Source organism: Harpia harpyja, chromosome 5, assembly GCF_026419915.1.
Source record: "Harpia harpyja isolate bHarHar1 chromosome 5, bHarHar1 primary haplotype, whole genome shotgun sequence".
In the NCBI taxonomy this organism is placed as follows: domain Eukaryota; kingdom Metazoa; phylum Chordata; class Aves; order Accipitriformes; family Accipitridae; genus Harpia; species Harpia harpyja.
The window spans coordinates 54,645,698-54,672,737 of NC_068944.1; the positions used below are offsets into that span (position 1 = coordinate 54,645,698).

The 27,040-nt window shown below is 43.0% G+C and overlaps 1 protein-coding gene across 1 annotated transcript in view; it reads left to right on the forward strand.

The window, feature by feature from the left end:
- Positions 1-1,814: 1,814 nt before the first annotated feature.
- The window catches only part of LAPTM4B (lysosomal protein transmembrane 4 beta), a 62,584-nt gene continuing 37,358 nt past the window's right edge, over positions 1,815-27,040 (forward strand). Inside the window, exons 1-4 of the mRNA XM_052787754.1 lie at positions 1,815-2,011; positions 18,505-18,616; positions 25,726-25,799; positions 26,392-26,514. Coding sequence (XP_052643714.1) covers positions 1,916-2,011; positions 18,505-18,616; positions 25,726-25,799; positions 26,392-26,514 — 405 coding nt within the window. The 5' untranslated portion in view covers positions 1,815-1,915. The remainder of the gene's footprint in view (positions 2,012-18,504; positions 18,617-25,725; positions 25,800-26,391; positions 26,515-27,040) is intronic.

Below are 27,040 nucleotides of genomic sequence, written 5' to 3' on the forward strand. Positions count from 1 at the left end.
CAAATATTTGTTTAATCAATATGTACGTTTCATTTTACTAGAATTTTAGTGTTATTTTTTAATATGAATCTTGAAAATACAATATTTGGCTTATGCATATAATCTAGTCAAAATTATAAATGCAGTGCCAAATGGTTTTTCTCTTTATGCACAAAAAAATCCCCAACCCCCCTGAAAGTTTTATAAGGGCAAGCTAAGAACAGAGGTTATATAAAGGTCATACTTAAAGTATTTTTAATTTAATTTACTATAGTGGCTTTACAAGTAGGGATAAGGCATAGTTAGAAATGTTCCTCCATGCCAAGTTAGCTTTTATCTTGGAGTTCCCATTCTGTGCAGATGTATGTATGAAATAAAGAAGAGCCCCAAAGCAACCATATAGGGAAACATTTGAGTACTTTTTAGTGCTACGTTTCGATGATAAAATGTGGGATTTGGTAGGAAGCCAAGATAGATGGCAGTAAATAAATTATTCTTAGGGTCAGGCTAGGCATACAGAATTCTGGGTAGAATTTTCTTCGTTATTTCCTCTGGAGAATGATACAAGTCTCAAATAATAAAATATGAAAAAGTCAGCTGCTTGGTAGGAAGTTTAGCTTCTATGTGCATCAGTGCTTGAATACGCAGATTTGAGTCCTTCCTCCTAATGCTGCTTCCCCCACCATCATCAGGGCATTAACTACAGGTAGTAACAATGAGGTTAATGTTAATGAGGTTAATGATAACATTGTTAATGTTATCAGTTACACAAGGCAATTCCAGCCTCCTTAGTAGCAGCAACTTTGGGAGTGTTTTAGGAGGACACTGTGAAAGAAAATAAATGCTCATGGCTTCGGAATTTGGGGCAAATCCAAAGCATTCCATGATCTCCTCCAATATTATCTTTATAGTGAAATGGAGTTTTATTTCTACTGGTTTGCCAGTCAAGAATTGCTCGACGAGTGTGTGAGCCAGCACAGGCAGGATGCAGGAGCAACCACAAAACCATGGATGAAACGCCAAGAGTAAATTTATTTTCATTACCTTGCCAACTGGGGGATCCCCAAAGCAGCACCCAGGCAGAGGCACACAAGTGGGGACGCAGACACCGTGGAGCTCGGTCCATGCTAGAGGATTACTGAACCTGCTGGGTTTGCCTGTATTTCAGGGATTCACACAGGCATAATTTACCACTGTGCTTTGATCTTTCCTGCAGCAGGGCAGGAATCTCAAGCATGTTCGATAGCATGCCTCTAAGTCTATCACAGGCCTACGTTATCTAAACACAGATGTTCTACTTGTCCAACACACAAGACCAAACAACAATTGGTACGCTATATGTGGTTTTTGACAGCTCAGCTGCAAGTCACTTGAGCGTGCTTACGATCCTCCTCGCCAGTCTTCCGTTATTTTCCCACAACAAGCTACAAGCTTTGCTAAGGAAGCACCGTCACGGCTTCGCTCTTATCCCACTAATTCCAGGGGCAGCCCTGCCTGAGAAGGGGGGGATAGGACCACCAGCAGAATGGCACTTTTCCACCATCTGTGACACGCTGGGGACACGCAGGCCAGGCTGTCAGCCCACAGAATTCCCTCAACTTAGTATTTTAAAGTCCTTCCGTGCTTTGGTGTGATTGCGCCAGTGCCCTGGGGTTTTTAAGTTGGTTGCTTGGTGTCGGTGCCCGCACGGGCATGGAGGGGCTTGAAGGCAGCAGCGCGGTCTGCAGAGGGGCGGCCACCACCCGCGGAGCCGGCGGGGACTTCATCCCCGCCCGCCGCCGCCTGGGCTGGGTCCCTCCGATCTCGGTCCCGCCCGCCGGGAGGGGCGGCCCCAGCCCCGGCCCCGGCCCCGGCCCCGGCCCCGGTCCCGCCTCCGCGGAGCGGCGCGGCGCGGCCAGAGGCGCGGAGCGGCGCGGAGCCCGGAGGAGCCGCGGAGATGCTGAGCTCGCCCTGGGCGCGCTTCTACTCCAACAGCTGCTGCCTCTGCTGCCATGTCCGCACCGGCACCATCATCCTCGGCATCTGGTACCTGGTAAGTGCTCCCCGGCTGTCCCCGTGTGTGTGTGTCCCCTACGTCCCCCCCGCGGGTGTCCCCCCGGCCCGGTCGCTCGGAGGGGGATGCCCGTAGCAGCAGCTAAGGCTGCCTCTCGCAGCTCAGGCGTTTTTTGGAGATAACCCTCCGAGGAGTCATGTTATTATTAGCAGCGTAATGCTCGGCGAGCTCCGGCGCTTCCCCGCTGCTAACGCACGGGTTACCCCCCCGGTGAGGCATTTAGACTCTGCCTAAATCGGGAAATGAAGCATGTGTGTGTTTAGGGGCCAGGGGAGTGGGGGCAGGGGATGCAGAGCACGGGCAGGCACAGCAGGGTCTCAAGCAAAAAGCCGTTCGGCAGATGAAAAGGTGATGAGCGAAGATCCCTCGAGTGAGGGGTTTTCCCCCAAACTTCGCAGCGGTGTTTCTCAGGCCGGGGTTGACTGCAGCACCGAGGCCCCGCTGGTGCATTAGCTCCAGCGAGGCTGCCCGGACCCTGATCACATTGCACAGAAAAATCTTGTTTTATCATCTCTGGTCGCTGCCTCGTGAAGAAGTCGGGTGTTCTCGTCACTGCTGTTCCTTGTTTGTCAGATAATTGTTTGTCAGTAGTACCTTGGGCTGCCTGGCAGAGAGCTGAAAGCTTCCAGGCAGCTGCTCTCGGGTACTAGAAAGACTTTTTTCCTCCATCAGGGTTATAGGACATGAGTGAGGAATTGACCCTCGAGGCACAGCTTTAATGGGTTATCATCAGACCCAGACGTTTTTCAACACCCGGTTATTCAGCCAGGGGAAAGACTCAGTGAGGAGGAGGCGGCGCATTAAGCCCTCAGTTCCTCTCCTGTCTTTGCCAATCTTTTCTCAATCCCTTGGGTAGCAATGCAGGAAAAGCAGCTTTCCCAGAGCCGGCCCTGCCATAGTCACAGGGTTTGCAAACAGGTCACAAGAATAAAAAGAGCTGGTTCGTCACTTTGGGTTATGTAGATGCACTTCTCAGCCTGCTCAGTCTTCCCCGTCCCTTGGTGTGAGAAATCAGTCTCCGTCTGATGCCAAGGCCACGCAGAACTGTTTGCCAAGCATCATTTTTCAAATGACTGCAGACGGAAGCAGATTAGACCCAGGCTTATTTGCTAACTGCTGAAATTCCCTTCAGAAGCAAGTGAAAAATGCAGGGCTGGCCTCCATTGTAGGACAGCTCATTAAATAAATTCAATCAGCGTAATAAAAAGGCTAGGTTGACATTTATGTCCTAGAAATCATATAAAATTCTCTGGATCCTATAAAATACATATTTCACCTCTGAGAAAATGGCGCATTAGTTGAACTGTTTCTTGCTCCTGGTTTAATAAAATATAGTTAAATGCAATATCCACAGTCTGCGCTATCTAGAATACTGACAGTATTGAAAAAGATGCCCCTCTTTGCCTGGCTGCAATGAAGTTTCAATAAGTTTTCATATGACCTGAAAGCTTTTGAACATTTCTTCCAGGATGCTTATTTCTTTTTGCCTTCAGCTGAATGAAGCCTTTTCACACTGGCTCCACAAAGACAGAGATACAGATATTTTAGCTGTTCAGTGGACCTAAAGATATTTGAGGAAGAGGGAAGTAAGTGCATCAGCTGGCCTTAGCTACAAAGAAAAGCCTGACAGCTTTTTAGACTTCATTACCTATTGTGTTACTAACATTTAAATACCAGTGCCCTAATTCCACATAGTATTTTTCTGAAAAATCTGTTTTCAAATTTTCTTTTCTAACTAGCAGGTATTTCCTGATTTACGCCTCTTTGTACTTCTTTTGCTTTCATAAATTTTTCAGTGCAGATTTCTGAATAACTTCAAACTGACAATATGTCATAACATGTCAAGGTGCACATTTCTTTCTGTGCTTTCTCCTCTATTGCAAATATTTAGATTTTTAAGGTTAACTATTAAGAATAGAAATTTAGATGAGTGTTGATAATAAACACTAAACCTTTTGCTAGCTTATAAAGTTAGGAAGCAATAAGTAAGGGAGGGGTAGCTTGTTGAGTAAATAGCTACCCTGGTTGAAAGGTCTGGTTTACAAAGTCATATACAAAAATACTGTTTTATCTCAGAAGAACAATTATGATTTGTTACCATGTGCTATTGATGGTTTACGTAAAAACAGATACTGTCCTGGTGGCAAATTTTTTCTCTGCATGCAGTTTGGGTGGTTGCATAGCTCACCACATGTGAGCTATGAGCATTACCTCAAATAAAGTTCAAACAAAAATACCCTTTGGTTTTTCTCCACACCAACATGTATTCTGTAAACTGTTTGCCATTATGCTTTACAGGAAATTATTTGAAGGAAAAACATGCCCCTAGAGAATGAATAGTTTTCCTGTTGCTTCTTCATATCTCACTACCTGTGAAGTGTAAGTTTTATTAGTTCTATGACTATGAATACAATGATTCAGTAGTAGAGGCTTCTGAAGGAGGGAAGAATAGTAGCTTAAAAGTTTTGGCAGGCTTTTAAAATAACATCTTCACATGTTGAACCGGTTTTGAGTTAGTATAATTTCAGGAGGCAGAGTTTCATATCTGAGTAAATGTGGAAAAAAATAGTGCATTTCTCTGGGATGATGTTGTAGCTCTTTAGTTTTAATGTTTTAATTGGATGTTTGGGATCCTATAAAGAGTGGAGAGAGTGGGGAGCTGAGGGCACGGGGAGTCATGAGGGCTGCATGATGAGAGCACTTTCCATGTAGGTAAGGCGGAGGAACGCTGTGTGCATTTCCAACACACGCCCGGCAGCTGAGGACACTTACAACGGTCTCATAAAGTATCAATAGCTGGGAAATAAATATTTAACTTTGCTCTATTTTAGAACATAATGGATCTCAGAATGCTAGTGTTTCTACAGCTATTGTGTTTCAGTAGTTTCTTCCTGGTAGAGCCATAGGTACTGCATCTGGAATAATATAACCTAATACAGCATTGCATGATGCTGCAATACAGTATACATAATAAAATATACATACTATCACAGAGCACTGAGGTACTTCAATGTAAAAAGTAACTTGTAATGGGTGGAGCAGCCAGAGGAAATTTTCCTGAAAAGAATATCTAATCGGGTTGCGGAACAGCCTGCTCTTCAGGAACTAGTGTGCTGCCTTGGGGAGAAAAGCTTAAGAGGGGGTGCTACAGTGCTGAATACAAACTTTATGCTGAAGATTACAATGGCAGCAATATGACTGGCTGGGTGCTAATATTTATTTCAAAACCTGAGGACCAGTTTGGTTCAGCTGGTTGTTGATCTTTTATCCCACTGGCATGGACTTCACACTTTTCTGTATTATAACATGAAATCAGAGGTCGCAAGTAATAACGCAGAGACATTTGGGGGCACAAAAGTCTTACAAGTGTCACATTTTGAAAAAAAAAAAATTTAAGGAAAATGAGGAAGTCACTTCCAGCAGCTTAGTTTTGTTCCAACCAGTTGTATCAGCATGCTGTTCAAGGCTGTGACACTGCTGAAATGAGCCAGCTTCAGTTCTGATCTCCCCCAGGTGCCAGAGTCCAGGGGAAAGCCAGCATTTTTGTCAGTTCCAAGTGACCCAGTCGGTGCCGGTGAGTCAGAATAACATCCCCATCGGTAACAGCATTTATAAACACAGAATGTCTTCTTCCTGAGTAAATGGACTCCACTTTTCTTTATCTAAAATACAGAGAAACAACAACGTCAGATGTGCTGACAGTGTCACGGAAGGATTTTCCACTCTCCCGGCACATGGCAGTGGGGTTTATGCACACCCTGAGGCTCCACTGGCACCATCTGGGACAACGGGAATTATTTCCCATTGACTTGGGAGGGGAGAAGATGAAACTTTAAGGCATCAGTTCAGGAAAAAAAAAAACCAAAAAACACCCCCCCCCCCAAAAAACCAAAAAAACCCCCACATTAAAAGCAGGAGCTCTCATTCTTGAGCTCAGTGTGCCCAGCGCCGCCTGCTACCCGCCTCGCTGCAGCAGTGCCCCGGCCAGGGGCTGCTGCTCCCCGCTGTCCCCCGGGAGCGCCGGGAGCCCCGGTAGCCCCGGTAGCCGCTGGCGGCCCCGGAGGCGCGGCGGGAGCTGTCCGGCCCCGGCGGAGCTGTCCGCGGCTCAGCCCCCCCTCCCTCGCCACCCCCCGGGGCCCCGGCAGAGAGGGGCGGAAATTAAGAACTAATGGAAGGCTGAGAAGCTTTTATTACGGCGGGTTATGGAGTTGCGCGGCTCCCTCGGAAGGACGTGCGGTAAGAAGGTAAATAGAGCGAGCCGAAGTTTTTAGCCCCGGTGGCTTCAGCGTTTGAGCTGCTATTTGTGGAAAGCTCAGAGTGAATTGCTAGTTCGTGACATTTCGGTTCTGGATTTTTCTGGATATATAGTTGAAAGCGTGCATAATTTCTGCCTGCATCCCAGTCGTTTTTTAATAAAAGGATTGAGTCCTAATGGGTGAAAAAGTGGCCTCTTTATATTGTAAAGCAAAAGAAAAGCACTGCTTGCTATGGCCTCATTGACTGACAGGTTGAACACCCTGCTGAGATCAGTAGGGTGCACTTGACCTGATGTCAAAAAGAGAATCAAGGTATATATTTTGCAACTGGGCCGCACTTATTTCCCTGTCTTTTTCAAGTCCCGTGCAAAACAGTATGTATGGCAATGTGCTTAAATACCAGTTAGAAGATTACTGAAATCTTGGCTTACTTGGCAGGGGGTTGAGATCAGCACTAGCTACTCATATAAACAAAATATACCTATGCTGGTGTCCTTCCAAGCTGCTCTGTCCTCACTCCTGCAACCTTTACACTGTCTGAGAGTGCTCACATCAGCAAGGAGTTGTAAGCAGGGATCTCTTGAACAGGGAGGAAACGCCCTTTCAGGGAAAATGAACCTGTGAGAATCGGGAGATTTTGAAAACTGAAAAAGATCTGACATTGTGAAAAGGGACAAAGTGCACCATTAGAAAGCCTGATGTTACAGGGAGTTGGAAACTTTGTTATCCAGTGCCAGGTTGTGGGAATTTGCATGAATGCAAGTATGAGGCCCTGTGTTTTGCTTAAAAAATTAGCTTTCTTTGCCTTTATATGGAATGAAATGGGCTAAGTATAAAGGATCTCCAACTTTATCTCCATATGAATGGTCATAGTATACCAGCCAGCTCACTGAAGGCTCTGCTCCTTCATATCAGCTAGAGATGTCACTTCCTGTGTCATGCCAGTGTCATATAGCTGGGACGTTGGGTCAGGTAATCGTGCAAACAACGCTGCTTTTACCACCCCCACTAACAATCCAGTACTGGTGGCACTGGGGAAAGAAGTCTTGCAGAATGGGGCTCGCTGTGGGTTCACCAGGTGATTGCCCCTCCATGGCCCAGACATGGGCAGTGTATTCAGGGGGAAGAGCTGTGTGGTGCCAATGACATGGCTAACTCCCATCCCCTGGTAGGAGATGTAGTGGCAGCAGCAGGTGACATTTCTCCACTGGCAGGTGAAGGGGTCATGATATAATCTGAAATTACTTGAGATTCCCAATTCTTGTAGTGGGAATGGCTGCAGTGACTAAATATTTATGTCCCAAGTGCCATGTCTATAAAATTATCATTATTTTTTTTATTGTCTGTACTTCCTTTCATAAAATGAAAGCTGAGATCTTGAAAAAAACTAGTAACATTCCCAAGTAACTCATTGGAGACTCCCTGGGCACATGCTTGCTCTTGAGGAAAGTGGAGAGAAAACCTGGAATTCATCATGAATAAAGAAAAATATGAATCCTACTTTCAAAGGCTTCCCTATATGATTGATGTACATGTTGAATATCCAATGGAGACTGCAATCAGAGGAGGTTTAGGGTATTTGCTCTTGGAGTGGATCACATCCATTTCATTATCTTCTTCAAGACCAGCGGGAAATAAATGACTGATCCTGCACACAAATATCTGCTTAGGGCCTGCATAGTATTTTCTTAAGAAACTGAAAACATATGTATGCATTTTAGACATGATAGAGCAAAGAATAAAGACCAGCACTGATCATTAGCATGAACAAAATATATCTTGCCTGAAGGATCTTCTCGATAACCACATTCTGATTGTAACTTATCTAGAGAGACAGTGTTAAACAACATAATTGTTCGATTGCTTCAAGAATGGCTTCTGGAGAACTCCTTAAAGAGCTCCTCCCCATCATGCACAAACCCAGGTTGGTTTCTTCAGTGCAGGACCTTATCCCACCTCCTTTCTCCAATTCATGCTTCAGACTCTCTTCAGTTCAATTACAAAATAAAGTACAATATGGGAGAAATTTAGATTGCATAATCAATAAAACAGCTTACAAAGACCCTAATCACTCACCTCTGGGTGACAGAATCAATTCATGAACAGGCCAGAATGATTATCTGGAAAAAGGATGGATACATCGGTACACCGTATCCCAGGTTACCTGTGTTTTCTGTTCCAAGTGAAAATAGCCAGGTTTGTGTGTTTGCTGTGTTGCAGAGAGTAGCAGAAACAGCATTTTGTCAGTCCTCCCCAGTCTCTGTCATACATCAGTGTGTTTATTAATGTTTTTTTTTTAAAACTTTTTAAGTCATCAGAGGGATAAGATTTCTTGTAAGCATCTTTTGGACAGTCCATGCGTTTACTGAACTGTTTATTAGTCAGTAACACAACAGAAGGATTTCTGAAAACGTCTTTAAGCTCTAATCCCCTTACATATGCAATTTTTCTTATATCCCGAAATACCACACTAGGATTTTTCACAGAGTATATGAATTATTGCAATGATAGCTGATAATCTGCATCAGTTGCCCAGGATAATGACACAATTGTCTCTTCTAATCAACAGACTTATCAATTCAGAAAAAGCAAATCTTTGTAAAATGTCCTTTTTTTCTTAGTAAGGCCTTCAATTGGATAATAAATTCTCTGGCATCACAAGGAACAGTTGTCTCCCTCCAGTGAAAAAACAGATGGTTGGTTGTAAGAGGAGCAAAGTTTACATAAATGCTTGTTAAAGGAAAGAAACCCATTAAGAGTTCAGTATGCTATAATTACATTTGGTTTTTATACAAAAATCATGAATATATTTATGGAAAGGAGAGGAGGTATTACATTAATCAAGTAAAATGTGTTTAGAAGTGCTGTTGAAGGTTAATATGTATCTCCTAGTGAGCCAGAAGAGAACACATTAAGCTTAGTAAACTGATCGTTGATTAGGCTGACGTCAGTGAAAATGCAATTAGTCTTATATATTCCTGGACATATGGAACGGATGTTGCAAAATAGCCAGGAATTAATTTCCTTGATTGCTTTCTTTTTCTCTGGTTTTACTGTGAGGCTTATACTTTGACTGTAAAACTCTGGAAGTTTAAAGTGTCTATGGCTTGAAAACGTGCACAGGGGTTTCCGGGCTGTTCTGCAGCTGGGCTGGAGGTTTAAAGCCCCAAATCTCCAAACAGCAGGATAGGAAAAGAAAAACCACACTCATTGCTGAAGGTGCAGAGAGTGTTCCTGGTCAATCTGTGGCAGTGAATCTGCCAGGAAGGCATCACTGAAGAAATAATGTGGACTTGAGCCTAGCGCACTGTTCCTGGACCTCCTGTGGGTCTGCTCTCTTTCGGATGTCTGCAGTCAGCTCTGACTACTGTCATCCTAGTCCTCTGCCTTAGAAGAGCTTTTTAAAGTGCTGTTGCTGTTTTTCATTTCATTGCTTGCTTGTGCTGAGCAAGGTCTTCTTCTGTCAGGAGATATATTAAGCTACTTAAAACAGATGGGACAAATGCTTTTGGCAGAAACACAGGTTTGTGGGAGTTTTTCACCTTGCAGAGGTGCATTTCCCAACTGTGAAACAGCTGTGCCTGGACAGATCGGATACGTGTGATCATGTTGTTTACTATTTCAGTAATTATCTGTACTGTACTATCCTTCGTGGTGTGCCCGCTTCCTCCTTACATAACTAATTCCCTGCCTTGGGTTGCAGGGTGATGCAAGGATGCAGTTTGCTGCTGACAGCCCTAGTCCCTTGCATGGCTTCTGTGGATATTGCCTGTGGTGACTACATAAGAATAATTGATCAAAGTTTTAGTGTGTTTTGGTGGTTTTTTTTAATTAAGTGGGCATATGTGTCTTGCTGTCAAAAGTTGGGGCACACTCCTCTCACCAGTGCAGAAACGTGTCCAAAGAGGCTAGAGGTGAGTCTGAGCACAGACAGCTTTGTGGGCTGGTGTGGGTAAGACACACCGGCTGCCTGGGGCATTCCAGTCCAGGTGCTCAGTTACAGCTGCATTGACTGGCCCATCCTCTGTGATGAGTCCACACTAAGGTTCAGACCCGTGGGAGCTGCCACAACTCACATCAACATTGGCACTTCAGCAAGTCTGCCCTCAACCTTTCACAGTCACCTGCAAGACTCAAAAATCCATTTTTGGAAGCCAAGGACAAATGCAGAAACCAAACAAATCCCAACTGGCCAGTTGAACAACTCATTTTCTATAAGGTTTTAATGCATACCAATTCTTTGCTAGCCCTCCATAGCATCCTGAACCAAGATGTGCTTTAGTAGAAATTGTGAGTTGGTCTGCCAACATTATAACTTGAACATAGGTGTATGATTATATTTTTCCAGGGCTGGGCAGAAGTCCTCAGCAATCATTTTCGGGACTTTCCTCAGATACAGGTGCAACTTTCTTTAAATACAGTGTAAAAGTAGCAAAGAATCCACTGATACACTTGCATACAAATATCCTATTTCCTTAAACCATGAAAGGACTAAGATTAAGTATGTAACAAATGAAACTCTATCTCTAGGGAGGAAGAAACCTCCAGTGTGCATTCTGCACAGCCTGTCCATCTGATTTTTTTTTTTAATAAGCTTAGCCATTACCATATTTCATTAATAACAGACCTCTTGTGGTTTGGGTTTTAGGACTGTTAAAAGGCTGACAGTAGGCAGTAGTTGAGTCATTTGTACAGAATAGTGCTGATAAATTATGCTGGACTTCCTATATCAATTTAATCAGCACAGCCTTTAAAGTTCAATGCTTAGTGTCATTATAATAATCAAAGTTGAAATTACATTTAAAGTCTGATTAAAATATTTTACACAGCTTTCTATTATATGCTCTCTATAATAATAATATGCACTTTGTAATATGCTAGTCTGAGCCTGCCTGGCTCATTCTTTGACTTCTCATGAGTAATATGGAAAAATAAGCAACAAGATTTGCAGACTCTACTCTGTCTTCTCCAGATTAAAGAACATAAAAAGTTAATTGCTACTTCTGATCTCACTAATGCTCTCCCTATTCCAGTGCAGTATTTCAGGTAGCAGCCAGAAACATATGCTTTGAGAAAACACACAGGGAAGTAAGAAAGAACAGCTTGTGCAGGAATAACATTTTCTTTTATTCTCCTATTATTTTAAGGTTGGGCAATAACCCGAAGCAGGAAGACTTATATTCTGGTTTTAAGATGCTTTGTAATACAACTAAGTACTTGCATTTCCTGAATAAACAGCTCATCCTTTTCTGTATTCCTCCAAACTTTTGGCTTCAGTAATAGTGTCTGATAATGAGTTTCATTGGTGAAAGGGTTGAAGGATTCCCTTTTAAGCCAAATTTATGTGGCCATGACAGTCTGTTTCTCTTCAGACTGTTATGTTTCATTGGGTGAAAAGATAACTAAGTGTGGCTGGGTTTCCTTCCTTGGACCATTCATTAATTTGTGTATCACTAACACATCTGCAGCTTGTCCCCCAGCACTGGAGAGCTGAAACATTTTCGTTAGCATGAGGTGGAAGGCTTACGCAGCAGAAAAAAGAGAGAGGTATCTACTTTGACAGCCAGCATTCTCCCGCTCCTCCTTTCCTAAGGAGTTCAAGCCACTCACTGAGGTGTGCTCAGATGTAGCTCCTGGGTCCTACGTGCCCTGAGGGGGAAGGTGACTGACTCTTTGCCATGAGATCTGTAAAGAAACTGGGGCACACAGGGGGACACCTCGTTCCTGCTCACATTGTTTGCCTGCTCTCTGCAGCAGTCAGACAGCTGTAAAACCTTTATTGCTAAAATTGCCTCCTTGTTTCCTCTTTAATCAGAATTCAGAAAAAAAATACACTTTGCCTAACAGGGAGAGAGAGAGAACAGATAGAAAAATCTGCCTATACAGGGCAATAGATCATAAACCTTAACTCATCATCAATGCTAACAGAGAAGTTTGGGACAGGCACCCCAGATAGTGCAAATCTACCCTGAACTATTGAGTTAAATCCCAAACTTGATATGTTTTTTTCCTTTTGTAGGGTTCTTGTGTCCTCTTAATAAAAAAGTGTTCTTGCTTTTATTAATATCTTCTACACTAAAAGAAAAAAGCAAGAAAAATGCAAAGAACATGCCAAGTGGGAAGGCAAAGGTAAATGGGGAGAATTAAGGATGTTGACTTAGCTTAACTGTACATTTTCCATACATTCTTACTTTTTCTAATAGTAATACTGACTTCCAATATCCAAGCACTATAAAATATTCTTCTGTTGTTAGTTTAGTTTCAAGGAGCAAAAACTGGGCATTAGTTTCTATAGAGAACAAGCACCTAGAGTCATAAACTTACCTTGAGTTTTTTGAAGAGAGATAGACAGTGTGAGGGTTTTGCTTGAGGCTTTCTTCAGTTTTATTAAAAACATTTAGGATTTCTTACTAGTAAAATTAATGTCCTTGGTGACTTTGCTTCAATAGTATCTCTGTAGAGCGCAACAAACTAAACCCTGCCAGTTTTGTGGGGTATTAAAAATAAGCTAGTATTTTGTGTGCCGGTTCAGAACCTGGCCAAGGTGTAGGAGCCTTGGTCAGCAACACCCTGAGATGGCTCACCATTCAAAGTCCTCAGAGAAATCTGCTGTTATTTGCTGCTCAGTCACAGCGATTTTTGTTCAGAAACATCATCTCCTCTTTCATCTGGTAGCTCATACTCTGCCAGATATGGGACTACAGAGTAAACTACAGCGATGTTTTTGGTAACTAGCTGCCCATATCAATCACGGTATTATAATTCACCAATACAGATTACAGAAAGTTGGGGGGTTAACCCAGAATGACTGTGTTTTCATTAAATCTATTTCTTCATTATTTTCTATATCATAACAACAGAGTTTATCTTTGCAGTTTTCTGTTTTTCTCCCCTTATCTAAAAGTATTGAGGTTTTATACCTACATCTTCCTGGGGTGTTCACTGTCATTAAACCAACTCTCTGGAACCATAAAGGGCCCTGGACAGGGGGCACAGGCAGTGAGTTTATTCTCCACCAATGCAGAGATTTAAGGAGTGTGCTTAAGTGGATCTCTCTTGAGTTCAGTGAGGCTAAGAACAGACACAGAATTAAAAGTGTACATACATCTTTCACTGCACAGACAGCATCCAGACCATTACATGCATGGAGTCAGTTATAAATTGAATCCTCAATATAAGTAAAGCTAGGGGGTTTGCCTCACCTTTTCCTGTAAATAAAAGGATCTCTCTTCACCACATTAGGGAGAACTGTAGTAGAATATTTGTAGAGGGGACCCTGTGGACTTCAATAGAAACATTGGTGTATTTTTAATGCAGTGTGTCAAGTTAAAGTAAGCTTAATATTTCCTCTTCTAAACTCCTTTATCAAAGCAATTGTATTTCAACTCTTCACTGTAAGCAGGAGGAAGGCAAGGAAAAATTAAGCCATTGTAACTCCTGACAATTGTTTTAGTATTTATGGACATCTGTGTAAGTTGCTGGCTTGAGCATTTCTCTGTCTGCTCGAGTTAGGAATCGGCAAAAGATCTGTGTTAATGGCATGCTCTTAGGAGCTACTGGAACTAATTTTATTTTAGATAAGCTGGGATAGATACCATGCAGCTGCGCTTCTGTGAAGGGTCTGAAATTACTGTGGTACTCATTTTCTCATCACCTGTTGATGCAGTGGCTCCTGACACCTTCCCTCCCCTGCATTTTATCTCCACGGGTCACCACAGTTCACTGCTGATCTCTGGAACAAATGATGTGCAAAAGAAGGCAAGTCACTCATTGGTGGCAGAGGTCTGAAATTTTGGGCCGTTATATAGTTTCTAAAGGCTGGATGCTGTCTGTGGAAGACATGAGGTTGTTTCCTTGCATCGTACACACTGCATGTTCCATAGACTGCTGGTTCTTTATCACAGTACAGATGGAAGCAGCAGCAGTGGCTGGCGGTGCCAGTCCTAGTCTCAGCACGTGCTGCCTTTCTCCCTCAAGCCTGCATGCACCTTCTCTCACACAGTTGTTGCTGTTCAAAATATCTTCTACTCAAATCTGAAATTGTGTTTTGTAAGCCCAGAGCAGGAAATCCAGGTAATGCTTTAGTATTTGGACTAGCTATCTCCTCCATAATATTTCCTGGTTTGCCCTTTTCATTATACATTCTGGCGTTTCTACAAAGCAGGGTTATTTTCCTGCTGTACATGGATGAGAAGTTGGATGTACTCCATCTGGTTGCCAGAGAAGCAAGATTTGGGGATTTTTAAAATTATTATTTTATTTCTGTATCAGGATAAGGGGACAGTTGGGCATTTCTAGGACTTTCTGTGGGATCTTTGTCCAGTCTCTCGTTAGGGCAGTCTGGGCACCATCCTGCAGGGGCTGAGCCCAGGTGCAGAACTGGGCACTGATAATGGGGTCCATCAACAGGCAGGTGATGAACCCTGGCCAGGGGCCATCCCATCCAGGAGCAAAAGGGGATGAGACTGGCGAGACAGCTGGAGACAAGCTACAACATGCATTTAAGGGGTCCATCCAGGAAGCCTGGCTGGAGACCAGCACTCCTGTGGTGCCACTGGGGCAGGGACTGATGAGCCCAGGCTGAACTGGAAATGGGGTCCTGGGCCATGGGCAGGGGTGTGGGGAGGCCCAAGATGGGGCTGGGCAGGGCCAGTAAGGCCTGTTAGTGGCCCCGGGGCTCCTCTCCTCTGACTCTGGGTGGCACTATGGCCGTAACCAGGAGCAGGACCCAGTGGTCACAGTTCTGACTTGATAGTGCAAAATCTTGCATTTTATTCTTACTGCTGAACACCACTCTGTTGCATGTTCATGAACATGTTTCTGTTTCTCTATCCATAAAAGGAGGAAGACATATCTCATTGGGAAGGTATAGGGCTTAGTTGCTTACTGAAACTTTGCATAATGACAATGCTTTCTAAGCATTGTTAGTTAGTAGTTACATTATTTGTTGCTGAAGGAATGAAAAACATCTTGAAGGAAATCTTAGCCCTATTGAGAGAGCAGAAAAATCTCCTTTGTTTTTCCTAGAACAGAGATTTCAACTCTCATACCAGCTGCATATATCAACAGGGAATCACTTCATGCTCGTGTCCTTGGAAGATGCTACATCAGTAAGTTTTTAGGCACATTCAATTTATGCATTAAAGCATTTTTCAAAATTCAATGGTCGCATCACTTTCAAAACAAAAGAAAAACCCTAACAAATACAATACACCCAACTGTGCACACATTTTTTTCTCAGAGAAAGAAGGTGAGCAAATAAATACATGGTGTATTTCACTTGCACTGCTGACAGCACAGTTGGAAGGTGCTCAGAGATCATTGAGGATCTTAAAGGAACAACTTGATAGAACAGAAAAGTGATGCACTAAAGAGCATTAGAGAGATTCCTACTGACCACAGCAGACTTCAGATCAGGCAAACACAATGTGTCTTATACGGAGACTTAGAGGCAATGCTGACAAACATGTAATCTGAATCTGGACGTATCTATACAGAGAAAGTAAAGTGCCTAGGTCAGTATTTTATGAATCTTCCTGACTATATCTGTACAAAAGATTAAACTTGTGTGCCTCTAAAAAAGCAACACTATATACATTTATAGTTTCTGATGGCTTGGTTATTTTGAGTACTCTCCTTAAGTAACATATTTATTACTGGCATATGTCCTCTAGCTTTCCACAAAGGAGTATAAAGCAAGAACTGGATTGCAATATAAAGTTATACATAATGTTAAAATTTAATAGGGTTTATAGAATGTAACTTTGAATCTTGACAGTCATCTGATCTGTCTTCAAAGTCAAGACAAGACCATCTATGGCTACAGCATTCCCAACACAAAGCTATTTAACTGTTCTATGAAAAAAATGCTGTAAAGAAGATCTCTAACTTCCTCCAGACAATCTCTTCTGCTGTCTGATTGTTCTTACTGTTCAGCAAGCTGCCTAACCGAAATTTCCTTTTGCTGTAATTTAAATCTGTTACTTTACTTATCTCCCAGAGGATCTGGAGAAAAGTCTATTGCCTCCTTCTTTTCCTTGCCTTTGTGCACATAAAAGACTAAGAGTATCTCCCTCCACCTTCTCCTTGCTAAGCAACCCCAGTTTTTTCCCTGTCAGTCACTCTTTCCAGATGTCTGATCACGCTCTGTTCTGTTGCAGGATCCTCCCCGGGGTTTTTCTTGGTACGTTTTAGAAGGACTTTGAACTGGACCCTTTCTGCAGAGGCCCTGCGGAGGACGAGTGGGAGGAGGACTTGTGCATCTAATACCTGAGTTTCTGCAGTACTGCCCACCACCATGTAGCTGCCAAGATGAGCTCATGGGATGGCACTGAGTCACATTCAGTTTATTCACTGTCATACCCAGACTCCTTTCTGAGGAACTGTTACCTACTCAGTTATTTCTCCTCTTGTTCTTCTGCAGTTTGTCACAAATGTGATGATCTATGCTTGCTGGTACGGAATTGTTCTCTATTGTCTGAATTCTGCCATAGTTGATCAAAACCTTTTTAATCGTATCTCCCGAAGTCCTTACAGCTTGGCATTGTCTGCAAATTAAAGAAAGGTACAAGTCACAAGTGACTTGAAACACCAAGTCTTTCAACGATACTGGAAAACCCTAACCAATATATCTTCCACACTGGCTCGGAATCCTTGACAACTATTCTTTCATTACAACTATCCAGCTGGCTGTGCATTCACCTTCCTGCACTTTCAACCAAACCAGGTTTTCCTAGCTCATTTATGAGAATCTCATAATGTCAAAAGGCTTGCTAAGATGCAAAGAGATGATATCTACTGCTTTTTCCCTGTCCACAAGGCCTCTTAGCCTGTCAGAGAAGGAAAAAAAGATGAATTAATTACGGTTTGTCCTTGACAAGCCCATGGTGATTGTTGGTTATGACCATGCAGATTTGAAGTGCTAATGGAGAGACTGCTTGATTGTCTGTTCTTAGGTTTATTTTATTCTTAAATCTCACAATCTAGCTAGAAATTCTTTACATGGCCTTCCTGCTTTGAAAAGGCATAAACTGTGCTTGCTCTTTCCCCGTCGTGTGAACTCAATCTATTGTCAGCAGTTTTTCAAAGATCATTGCTAGCAGAGCTGGTATCAGCTAAACATGACGGAATTTGCCTTTCACAAAGCATTTATCTTACCCAAGAAATTCTCTAGCCTGTTATGTCTTATAATAGCCTGTGTTCCTATACCTTGTTGTTGCTGTTAGTAACCTGTGATCAGATTAGGATGACTTCAAAGTGAGAACCAAAGCAATAAAAATCCATCTTTCCCAGCATACTCTATTATCAGCTTTCTTCTCTCCATTTCCCTGTTCATCAGTTATCTTCCTAGTTCTGTAGAATAATCTTTTAGCCAGGCTGCGTTATTTCGTGCTGAGCAATCTTCTTTTCTGCAATTAGCCCTCTTCACTTCAAAGTGATGTAAGCATTTTGTTCAGATTTGTTTTAAAGTACCTCTTGGCTACCTCTGCATTCCTCTCATAGCTGATGCTTGACAATCCGCTTCTACTGAATCACTTCACACTATATTCTTGCATTTAATTCACTTATTGCATTTCATAGCCAAGGCCTCAGTGTATGTGAATGTCTCTGCGCCATATGACACAGGAATGTGCGCATCAGACATTGGGCTCACATTGCCACCTACTCCCATCCCCCCAAGGCCTCCTGATTTAGCAGCTCATGTAATCAGCTCATCACTCATGGCCTCTTAAAATTCAGCCTCTTACAGCAAATCAGCTCCTCTGATCATCTAGCAATTTCACAGGGCCTGTCCCAAATTCCAGCTCTGCCATGCTAATAATCCTTGACTACAGCACTCATTTGTAATAATCTCAAAATGATTGGTTTTAATTGATTTTAGTTTTTGCAACAGAACAAACTGAAGTGGATGTGCTAACATGTTTTATAATCTGAAAGAGCAGCAACAGCTTTTCTGATGGTGTGGGAGAGAGTCGGAACGAAAAGAGGTAATCCACATTTTGTTTCATTTTCCTGCCGCCACTTGGGGAAAAAATAGGTCCTGCTTACACAAACCCAAAGAAATTAAGTAAAAGTGCAGTGTTAGTTAAATACTACAGTTGTATAGTTGGAAAACAGCCTCTGGCATAGCTATCATAGACTGTGGTGGGTATATGCTGCCCAGAGGTTTTTCATGGATTACTTTCACAGACCCTTTTCCCTTTTTCCTCTCTGTAGATTATCAACTCGGTGGTATTGTTGATTCTGCTGAGCGCCCTGACTGATCCTGACCAGTACCACCTAACCAGTGCTGAGTTAGGGGGTGAATTTGAATTTATGGATGATGCCAGTAAGTACAAACTGCCTAAATACTAGCACTCATTGCCCCAGCATTTATGTAACTGTCCTATCATTTCAATAATTACTGTCCTTTAATTATTGCTTCACCTTGGTATCTTACAGATGCATTTTTATTGTGAAAGGTGTATTCATGGCACAGTTCAAACTGGTTACAGAGTAGTAACCTTATCTGATACCTATTAGTAATCCATCTGCTCTGCTGTGTCTTGGCTTGGCAGGGGCAGAGCCAACCCTTGACATGGAGATGTTATCCCTGAGCATGATGCTGAAAGCCCCAGGGAGATTTTGCAAGACATAGGAGTGTGTCCCTCTGAGTCTCTGCACCTCCCAGCACCATGTCCCGTAGTGCCTGCACACGCATAAGAACCCATATTGCTATTTATGTAACTGGCTGAATGTGTTCATTCATGTTGTACACGTTTACTCATCCCCCATGTGCACATGGCATGACTTGCACAAACCTGTTGTAATAGATGCAAGTATAAATACTAACTGGATAGCCATAGGCATATTAGTGATAACACAGGGCTGCTTCCTTCTCTCACCAAAAGGCATCGAAGAAAATCTTCCGACAGAGTTTCAGGGAGGGGTGAGCCAGGCCATTTATGTCTCCTGCAAAAACCTCCTCTCTTTCACAAATATTTCTTTCTTCCATGGCTGTTTCAAATTATTTGGTGGTGTTTGGTTTGTTGATTTGCTTTAACCGTTTAATACATAGCTAGAAAAGTTTTCCCTCAATGTGATTTTCATAAAAATGTCTGTTTATTGTCATTTCTGCTCAAAAGATTGTTACATTCAGCATTTCTCACAGTAATCTGAAACAAGGTCTCCTGCTAGTTACACTGGTGTCTTGCTGCTCAGAATCACACCCATCCACAGCAAAAGGCTCTAAGTCCTTTCCTCATTCCTACTGAAGTCAATAAAAATATCAGTAGGAAAAGGAATAGCCCCACATGTGAGAAAAATAATTGCATCCATGGTGTTTCAGATGTGCTGGGTATCAGTTAAGAGATGCTTATTTCCACAAGGTCTTTAGTGCAAGTATGCCTTGAGGGTCTACATTTAATTAATAATAAGGGGCAACTGCTACTTTATTGTGTCTTCATTGGAAAACCACCTACAACTTCCAACTAAAAATCTTTTTATATAACTGGATTTAAGAAAGTAAGGACCATAGTACATACAGATGGGCTCCTAGCTGATTCTGACATATTAAAACTGACTGCCTTGTCCTAATTCTCAGAGATTAACCTTGGTAATGACTGTCTGTCAGTGTGGTTTTATATAGCCGACATCAGAGGCCTGCCAGTGCCCAAGGCTTTAAAATAGTAATTCTGTTTTGTAATGCAATAGCTGTCAGATCAAGTACATTGGGGATTTCCATCTACACTTTGAAAATTGTATTTTCTATATTTTTTTTATCGAGGCTTCTGAAGTGAACCATGCAAGACTGTAAAAGGATGGCTTGTGGGCCAAGCGACCTCATTTCCATTCGGTAAAGGGAACATTTCACAGGCAGTTAAATTACGAATGAACATTTGAATTAATGTCTCCTTTTATTCTTTGATTCCCTCCGGTTTAATGCCTTACTGAGTAAAGGCAGCTGAATCAAGCTACTGGCTTTTATAGTTACTGGAAATAGCTGGCAGGAGATAATTTTTTTTTCTTTTTTTCTTTAAGTATGACTATATTTGTTCAAATCTGAGGAAATGTTTTCTTATGAGATAAAACATCAGACAAACTTCCACATGCTCTTCTCTTGTCCTACTTTTATTTGTCTTTTTTGAAGAAATGTTTCCCAGGTTAGCTGCACATGCTGAAATTCTTAGATGTGAAACCATGTGTGTGAAATACAGGAAGATGCATCAATTTTTATGCTAATGAAGGTCCCAAAGTTGCTATCTATATGTACTTGTGTTGACAAATAATAATGCTGGAAATACTAGTAGCTGTTATTCTCATTACTACTTCTGATGCTCCTATCAATAGCAAACAAAAAAAATGCAGACACAGAGTTTGCATATAAAATTGCCCTTTCCCTCCCTCCTCAAATAGGCTCCTTCATAAAAGATCTGAAAATATCAGCTGGAGATAAACTTGTCAGCTGAGTCACAGGAGTGGCATTATGGCTAACCTGACGTTCATGACAGATTTCCCTTGACTTCCAAGAAAAGAGTATTCCCCCAATATTTGTATTCATATTTATTTCTGGCTGGGCTCAGGCCTGGTTTATGGAGAATTTTCACTTTTCTGTTCCAGCAGTAGGAAAAATTCTTGCCACGTGCAGAACCAGAGCCAGTCTAGTGCAAACTGCTGGAAAATGCTGGTGCAGCATCAGTTCTTCTGTGAATGGCTGCTCAGCCTTAATTTCAGGATTTAGCGTGGTTCCCAGGGCATTACCAGAGGCTCCAAAATGCCTGTTTGATTAAGCAGAGAAAGGATTTACCTGAGCACTTAAAAAAAGCTGTAGGTTATAGCTTTTCCCTTCTATTCTAGAAAAGGAAACAAGGGGGAAAAAAGTCTGCCAAGACTTGCCATGTGGCAGATGGAGGTACTGGAAGACACCAGTGTGTGTGGTTTGGCTGGCTCTCCAAGATGTACATCTGGGAGCCAGGAAAAATGCTGGGCTTCCTCCTGTGCTTGATATTCAGCTGAGCCCATTTAGTCTCATCTTTCTTTTTATTATTTCCTTAGGGCCTGAGGGAGTTTATGAACAAGAAGCTGGACTAGGAAAAATTAGAAATGTGTAAGCTGCCCAATGTAATACTGCTACTGTTAAAAGATTAATAAACTCTGGGCAGGAGATGGAAAAGCCCTATAAATCATTTTGACTTCCCAGAGGGTTTCACCTGAGCCTCCTGCTCAGCTTCTCCAGATACACAGACCATGATTCTGACATGTCAACAGCCCAAACAAGCAGTGAGTGTTGCTTGGTTTTATTTACTGCCTTCACAGTGTCACAGATGTGTGTGATACTTCATAAGCCATATGACAACAAGGACTGAAATTTTTTGTGTGCCCTACAGAAGCTGAGGGAAACTTTGACACCAATGTCGGCAACTCAGGCCAAAAGCTGCCTGTGTCCCTGCCCTGGGATGGGCAGACGAGACAAGCAGAAGTCTCAGGGCAAGGCAGGATAATGTGATGATCTCTCTGCCAAACATGACATGCATCCAGGGCTTAAAAAGATTAATTCAAATAGAAAAAAATTTAAAGAAACCTACAGATAGCAGGCTTGGAATTCTCTTGTGGGGTAAATGGAATTGGTAGAGTAGGTACCCTTCCTGCTCCAATCCATCACCACCACTCCATGAGCCCCATGTCACAGGGAGGGTGAAAAAACTAGATCCCTGCCCCAGTGTAGCATATTCAGGGCTGCATCTTCCCGTCTAGTCTTATCCTCTGGAGTAAATGAGCTGGGCTTAAAGTGCAGAAAACTCTTTCCTTCTCATTGGCCTCCTTCCTTTGCCAGAGAGAAAATGCCACTGCCGCATGGGTTGTGACCCAGGAGGCTGCATGGCGGCTGGCAGCAGCAGCACTGAGGTTGCACAAGCAGCCCAGAGGAGAGATCGAGGCAGTAATCCTTAGCTGGCAGTAAGGAGGCCAGGTTGCTGGATAAATAAGGCTAGAAGGGTGGGCAAAACTGCCTGAGGATTGCAGGCTGCTGATCAGCAGCTTTCAGGTCCCTGCTGCCGGAGCTGTGAGCCAGCGATTAACTCCAGGGCTGGGGCAGGTGATGACCTGGAGGATTTGAAGTCTCCATCACTCTACACAGGTCCTGGCTCAGGGACTGGCCTCACTGGCTGCTCCTCCCTGTCCCCGCAGCACCCGCCACCAGCCTCCTCTGCAAGAGGAGAGGGGAAGGCAAAGAAATACTTGTGAGATGGGTTCAAGGGAGCTCCAGCTGCACAGCTTGCCATGCATGCAAGTGCCCCATGGCAGGAGGTCTGCTCAGCCCCAGCAGAATCTTCTCCCCAGTATTGCAGGAAGGCAGAATCTCACTGCAAGGTATAAGAGGAAAAAACCCAGCTGGTTTCTTTAAACCCAAGCAGAAAACTCAAAAAGCCATCTAGGACAATAGGCTGTATAACCACTGCAGTGGTTCAAGTACAGCCCTTCTAGCCATGAATGCCATGGAAAGTACAGCATGGCTGGAAAAAAAAATCACACACCCCTGTTAGCTTCTCATTCAATGTGCTACATATCTAGTTTCATTCTGATTAATTGAAGCCGACACAGCTCAAAAAAACCAATGAAGCCTTAAATGAGAAAGAACCAGCTTGAGCCAATTAGGACTTGGCACAACGGAGCACAGCCAGAGAGACACGGGAGAAGAGGAGCATGAGTGTGTCAGACCAGAGCTTCAATGTCAAGTTTATCGCAGTTTGCTGGGCTCTGGCTGTAAACCAGTACTGCCGCTGTCACAAGCAAAGCAAGGCCTGTGACTGCTGCATCTGCTGCAAATGACAATGACAGCAGCTTCCCCTTGGATACAGTAAGTAGGTGACCGGGATTAAGAACGGACAGAATAAATACATGAGCAGTGCCTTCAAACTGATGGTTAAAATAAAAATATTGATCCAAGAGCCTCTTTTACTAGAGGTTCAATTGAGGTTAGTGGCTATAGGCAGCCATTTCCACTTCTCTCCTTTTCTTTCATTACCTTGATTGTACCTGGTCTATTCAAAATCATTTTGATTTCACAGGATGTATGTGGGCAGCCAGAGTAAATGACCACACAGGCAAAAGTGTCTGAAGAGGCTGCAGTACCTTTTATTAGTACGGGTTTGTTTTGTGAGTGGTTCTTCCTCTTGAGGGCAGAATTCAGATCACCTCTAACAAGCACAGCACACCCTTACAGCTCCTAAAAAGCTGGAGACTTGTCATGGCAATGCAGTTCAGATCCCTGCGCTGGATGTTCGGATTCTCTACACAGTCAAAGAGGAGAAGGCGGTGCCTCTGAAGAGCAATTTGGGATGAAGAGCAATTTGGGATGAAGAGCAATTTGGGATGCACGGAGATGTCATCCCCTCCTGAATTATAAGCAGGGAGCCCAGCTGCCTCCCAATGGCATTTCCAAGCACCCACAAGCCAAGCTGCATAAAGCCACCAGCTAGGAAGCAGTGAGCGCAGGGGTGCAGCTAGCATCAGAGCTGGGTGCTGATGTCTCTCCTGGGTGAGATCTGCTTATTTTGACAACAAGACAAAGATTCAAGCATTTGCACTGTGAGGAAGGACATCTGGATTCCAGACCCTCATCAGACTACAGCAGTTTATATGTGCTTCTCCAAGTGCCCAGGAAAGGGGCCTATCCATTAAATTAGGAAGTAGCCTGCAATAGGGCTTCTTCTGCTGCATTTGAGTCCCTATGCAATCAAAAGGACAAAATCTGGGGACGAGAGAGAGAAAGCAAGAAACCTGAAACCCAGGACACAGGCAGTGTCCTGGAAAAGGGGAGGCCTGGGTTCCCAAGTCCTTAATCCTGCCATTGGTAGGCACGGTACCCAAAGAGCCTGTAGCCCAATGTACATAAGCACCCTCTGGAGATGCCCTCACCAGCCAGCAACAGCCTCCTCTTGTTCATTTTTCCATCAGCTTCACAAGTCTTAGGTTCCTCTCTTCATCAAGGGCCAGCAGAAATCTGCATTAGTGCCGGCAGGAGCTCTGCACTAGTGCAAGGTTTGTGTTCCCTCTGGCGGAGGAGGACCAAGGACTGGGTCCTTTGTCTTCTACACGGATGATTGCACTGTCTGTCATTCCTCTTTAGCCATGACCTGGGTGAACCTACACTGCTGCCTGGTGGTGGTAGGTGAAACCTCTCCACAGCTACCAGATCAGGACCTTTCATGGACTTTGATGAAGGCTCCAGGGCACCTACCCAAAACCTCATTTTGATGCAGCCAGGGAGGTGGAGGGACTGTCCCATGCTGTTTAGTGCTTCTCATCATGTGCTGGAGTTAGATGTTGTGGCAACTCTGTGACAAATGGAGGCATCTTCATGCTTTGAATGCTTCCAGAGTCAGGCAGTGATGGGTAGTGAACAGCCTGAACAGTGTCATGGATTTGTGTGTCTCAAGTCCACCAAATGCCTCATCAAGGCAGGAAGTTTAAATGCACCTGGTGACAGCAATGTGAACAGCAGGTACCTCAAAAATACCAGCAGAGGTGGGATCTCTAAAGTCACGTCCTATATACCTTACATCCTCTCTCTTCTTTGTGCACTGGCTTAGCCTCAGAAAAGTGGTTGCAATGTTCAGTCGCACTCCCAAACTCACTATAAGGTCGAGTTCAGAAACATGCTTCTGGTATCCTGACTATGACCTGTAATATCAAGGGAAGTGTATACACAACAACCAAACACATGTAATTTTTGCCCCAGGATTTCCTTTCAGCTGTTCGTGGCTTAGGAACTTCTTACATCTATTGAAAAGTTAATTGAAAGCTGAGCAGCAATAGAATAAAAAGATAGGAGTCCTGTAATAACTCCATTCAAAACCTTAAAGAATATTTTCCTGCCTTTACTACTTCACCTTTCCTGACAGGTATACATTTTCATTAATAACTCTATATCTCTGTAGTATTCTTGGTTGAAATGAAAATTTTCAAGATGTTATTTCTGCTCTAAGATGCCTCTACCTGCCAGTTTTGCTTTTAAAAATTCATTTCTCCTTTTCCAGATTTTTTTAGAGATATATGAGCAATGGTATACAGCAGCTATTAGTGCAAAAACAACCTGCAGTGCAGAAAAGCAGACACTTTCTGACTACAGATGTCATCATCACCAGCAAAGTAGTCTTCTTGTCAAAACTGCTCCTGATTTTTGAAAATCCTCGGAAAAATTAAACCATTCATGGCATCTGCACAGCCTCATAGAGACTGCAGAGGCTTGCATGGTGTAATCAGTCTGTGCTTCTCATATTTAGGAGGTTTCCCACAAAAGCCAGAGATTTCCTCCAGCAATGGGTGAATGATGCACTTGACCCCATCTCCACCCACTTCCCGCCCTGCCCTTTGAGATGCTCTGCACGATGTAGATAGCAAAATAACTGAACCAAGCTCTGAATTTATTGCAATTATTTTTATGTGTTTCTCTTCCAGATATGTGCATTGCCACAGCAATTTCTCTTCTTATGATTCTGATCTGTGCAATGGCTACATATGGCGCATATAAGGTAATTCATTATATTCAGTGAAGACATGAATCAAGTGAACTACACAACTCTGTAGAAACAAAAATAAGAAAATTGTTTTCCAACAATTTCTTGTTTAGTTGTTTAGCTGAAAACTGAGAGGAAAAAAAAGTCAAAGAGGCAGCAGAACTGATTGCTTAGATCAGTGGCACCCCAGGACACCGTGCTGCAGGCAGGAAGACTGCCCAGTTGTGTTGATTGTCTGCAGTTTTAAATATGAGTAAGCTCTGGGCAAACTGTGAATTCAGAGAATCTTGTACCTACCAAAGTTAAGGGTTTTTTTTCCCATTCACCTGCCAAGCCTGTGGTTTGTCCCATAACTAACCCTATTAATTAGGGCAAAAAAGTACCGTGTGGTTTCTAAATGTCCTAGTATAGTGAGTTGTGGGACTTACACCACATATATTACAGCAGCCAAACTGGCTTGGCCAACCCTTTTGGCTGAATGTCATATTTCTTTCAGCTGATTTAACACTGCATTGTGTCAAATATTCCTTAGATTTTAGTGCAGAAAGACATATATCCTTCTATTTTAACTTGTGGCTGATGAGTTTTTAATTTATTTCCTTTTTAGCAACATGCAGCTTGGATCATCCCTTTCTTCTGTTACCAGATCTTTGACTTTGCTCTCAACACGTTGGTTGCCATCAGTGTACTCGTCTATCCCAGCACAATTCAGGACTACCTCCGCCAGCTGGTAAATCACTTGATGTTCACAAACCTTTGGGGGTTTGGGGGGGGGGGAAGACTGTGCAAGGTGCACTGTTTGTCCTGTATTTCTAGCCAGCAGTTTCCTGTTGTCTGCCTATGCAGTCCTTGAAAAGTCCTCTCAGTCCTAGCTAGTCCATATTCAACATCCTTGCAAGGTTACATTACTAACTCATTGCAAGATTTGTGCAGAGCTCTGGAGTTTTACAGTGTTGTGGAAGCTCTCAGCGCCACTTCATTTAGAATGAAACTCATATCGCAAGACACAGGTAATAAGTAATTGCTTCTGGATTTAGAGTTATTGTGTTCTGTTGTGGTTTAACCCAGCAGGCAGCTAAAAACCATGCAGCTGCTCGCTCACTCCCCCACACACATTGGGATGGGGGAGAGAATCAGAAAAAAAGTAAAATTCATGGGTTGAGATAAAGGCAGTTTAATAGGACAGAAAAAGAAGGGATAATAATGATAATGATAATAATGATGATAATAATAATAATAATAATGATAAAATAATT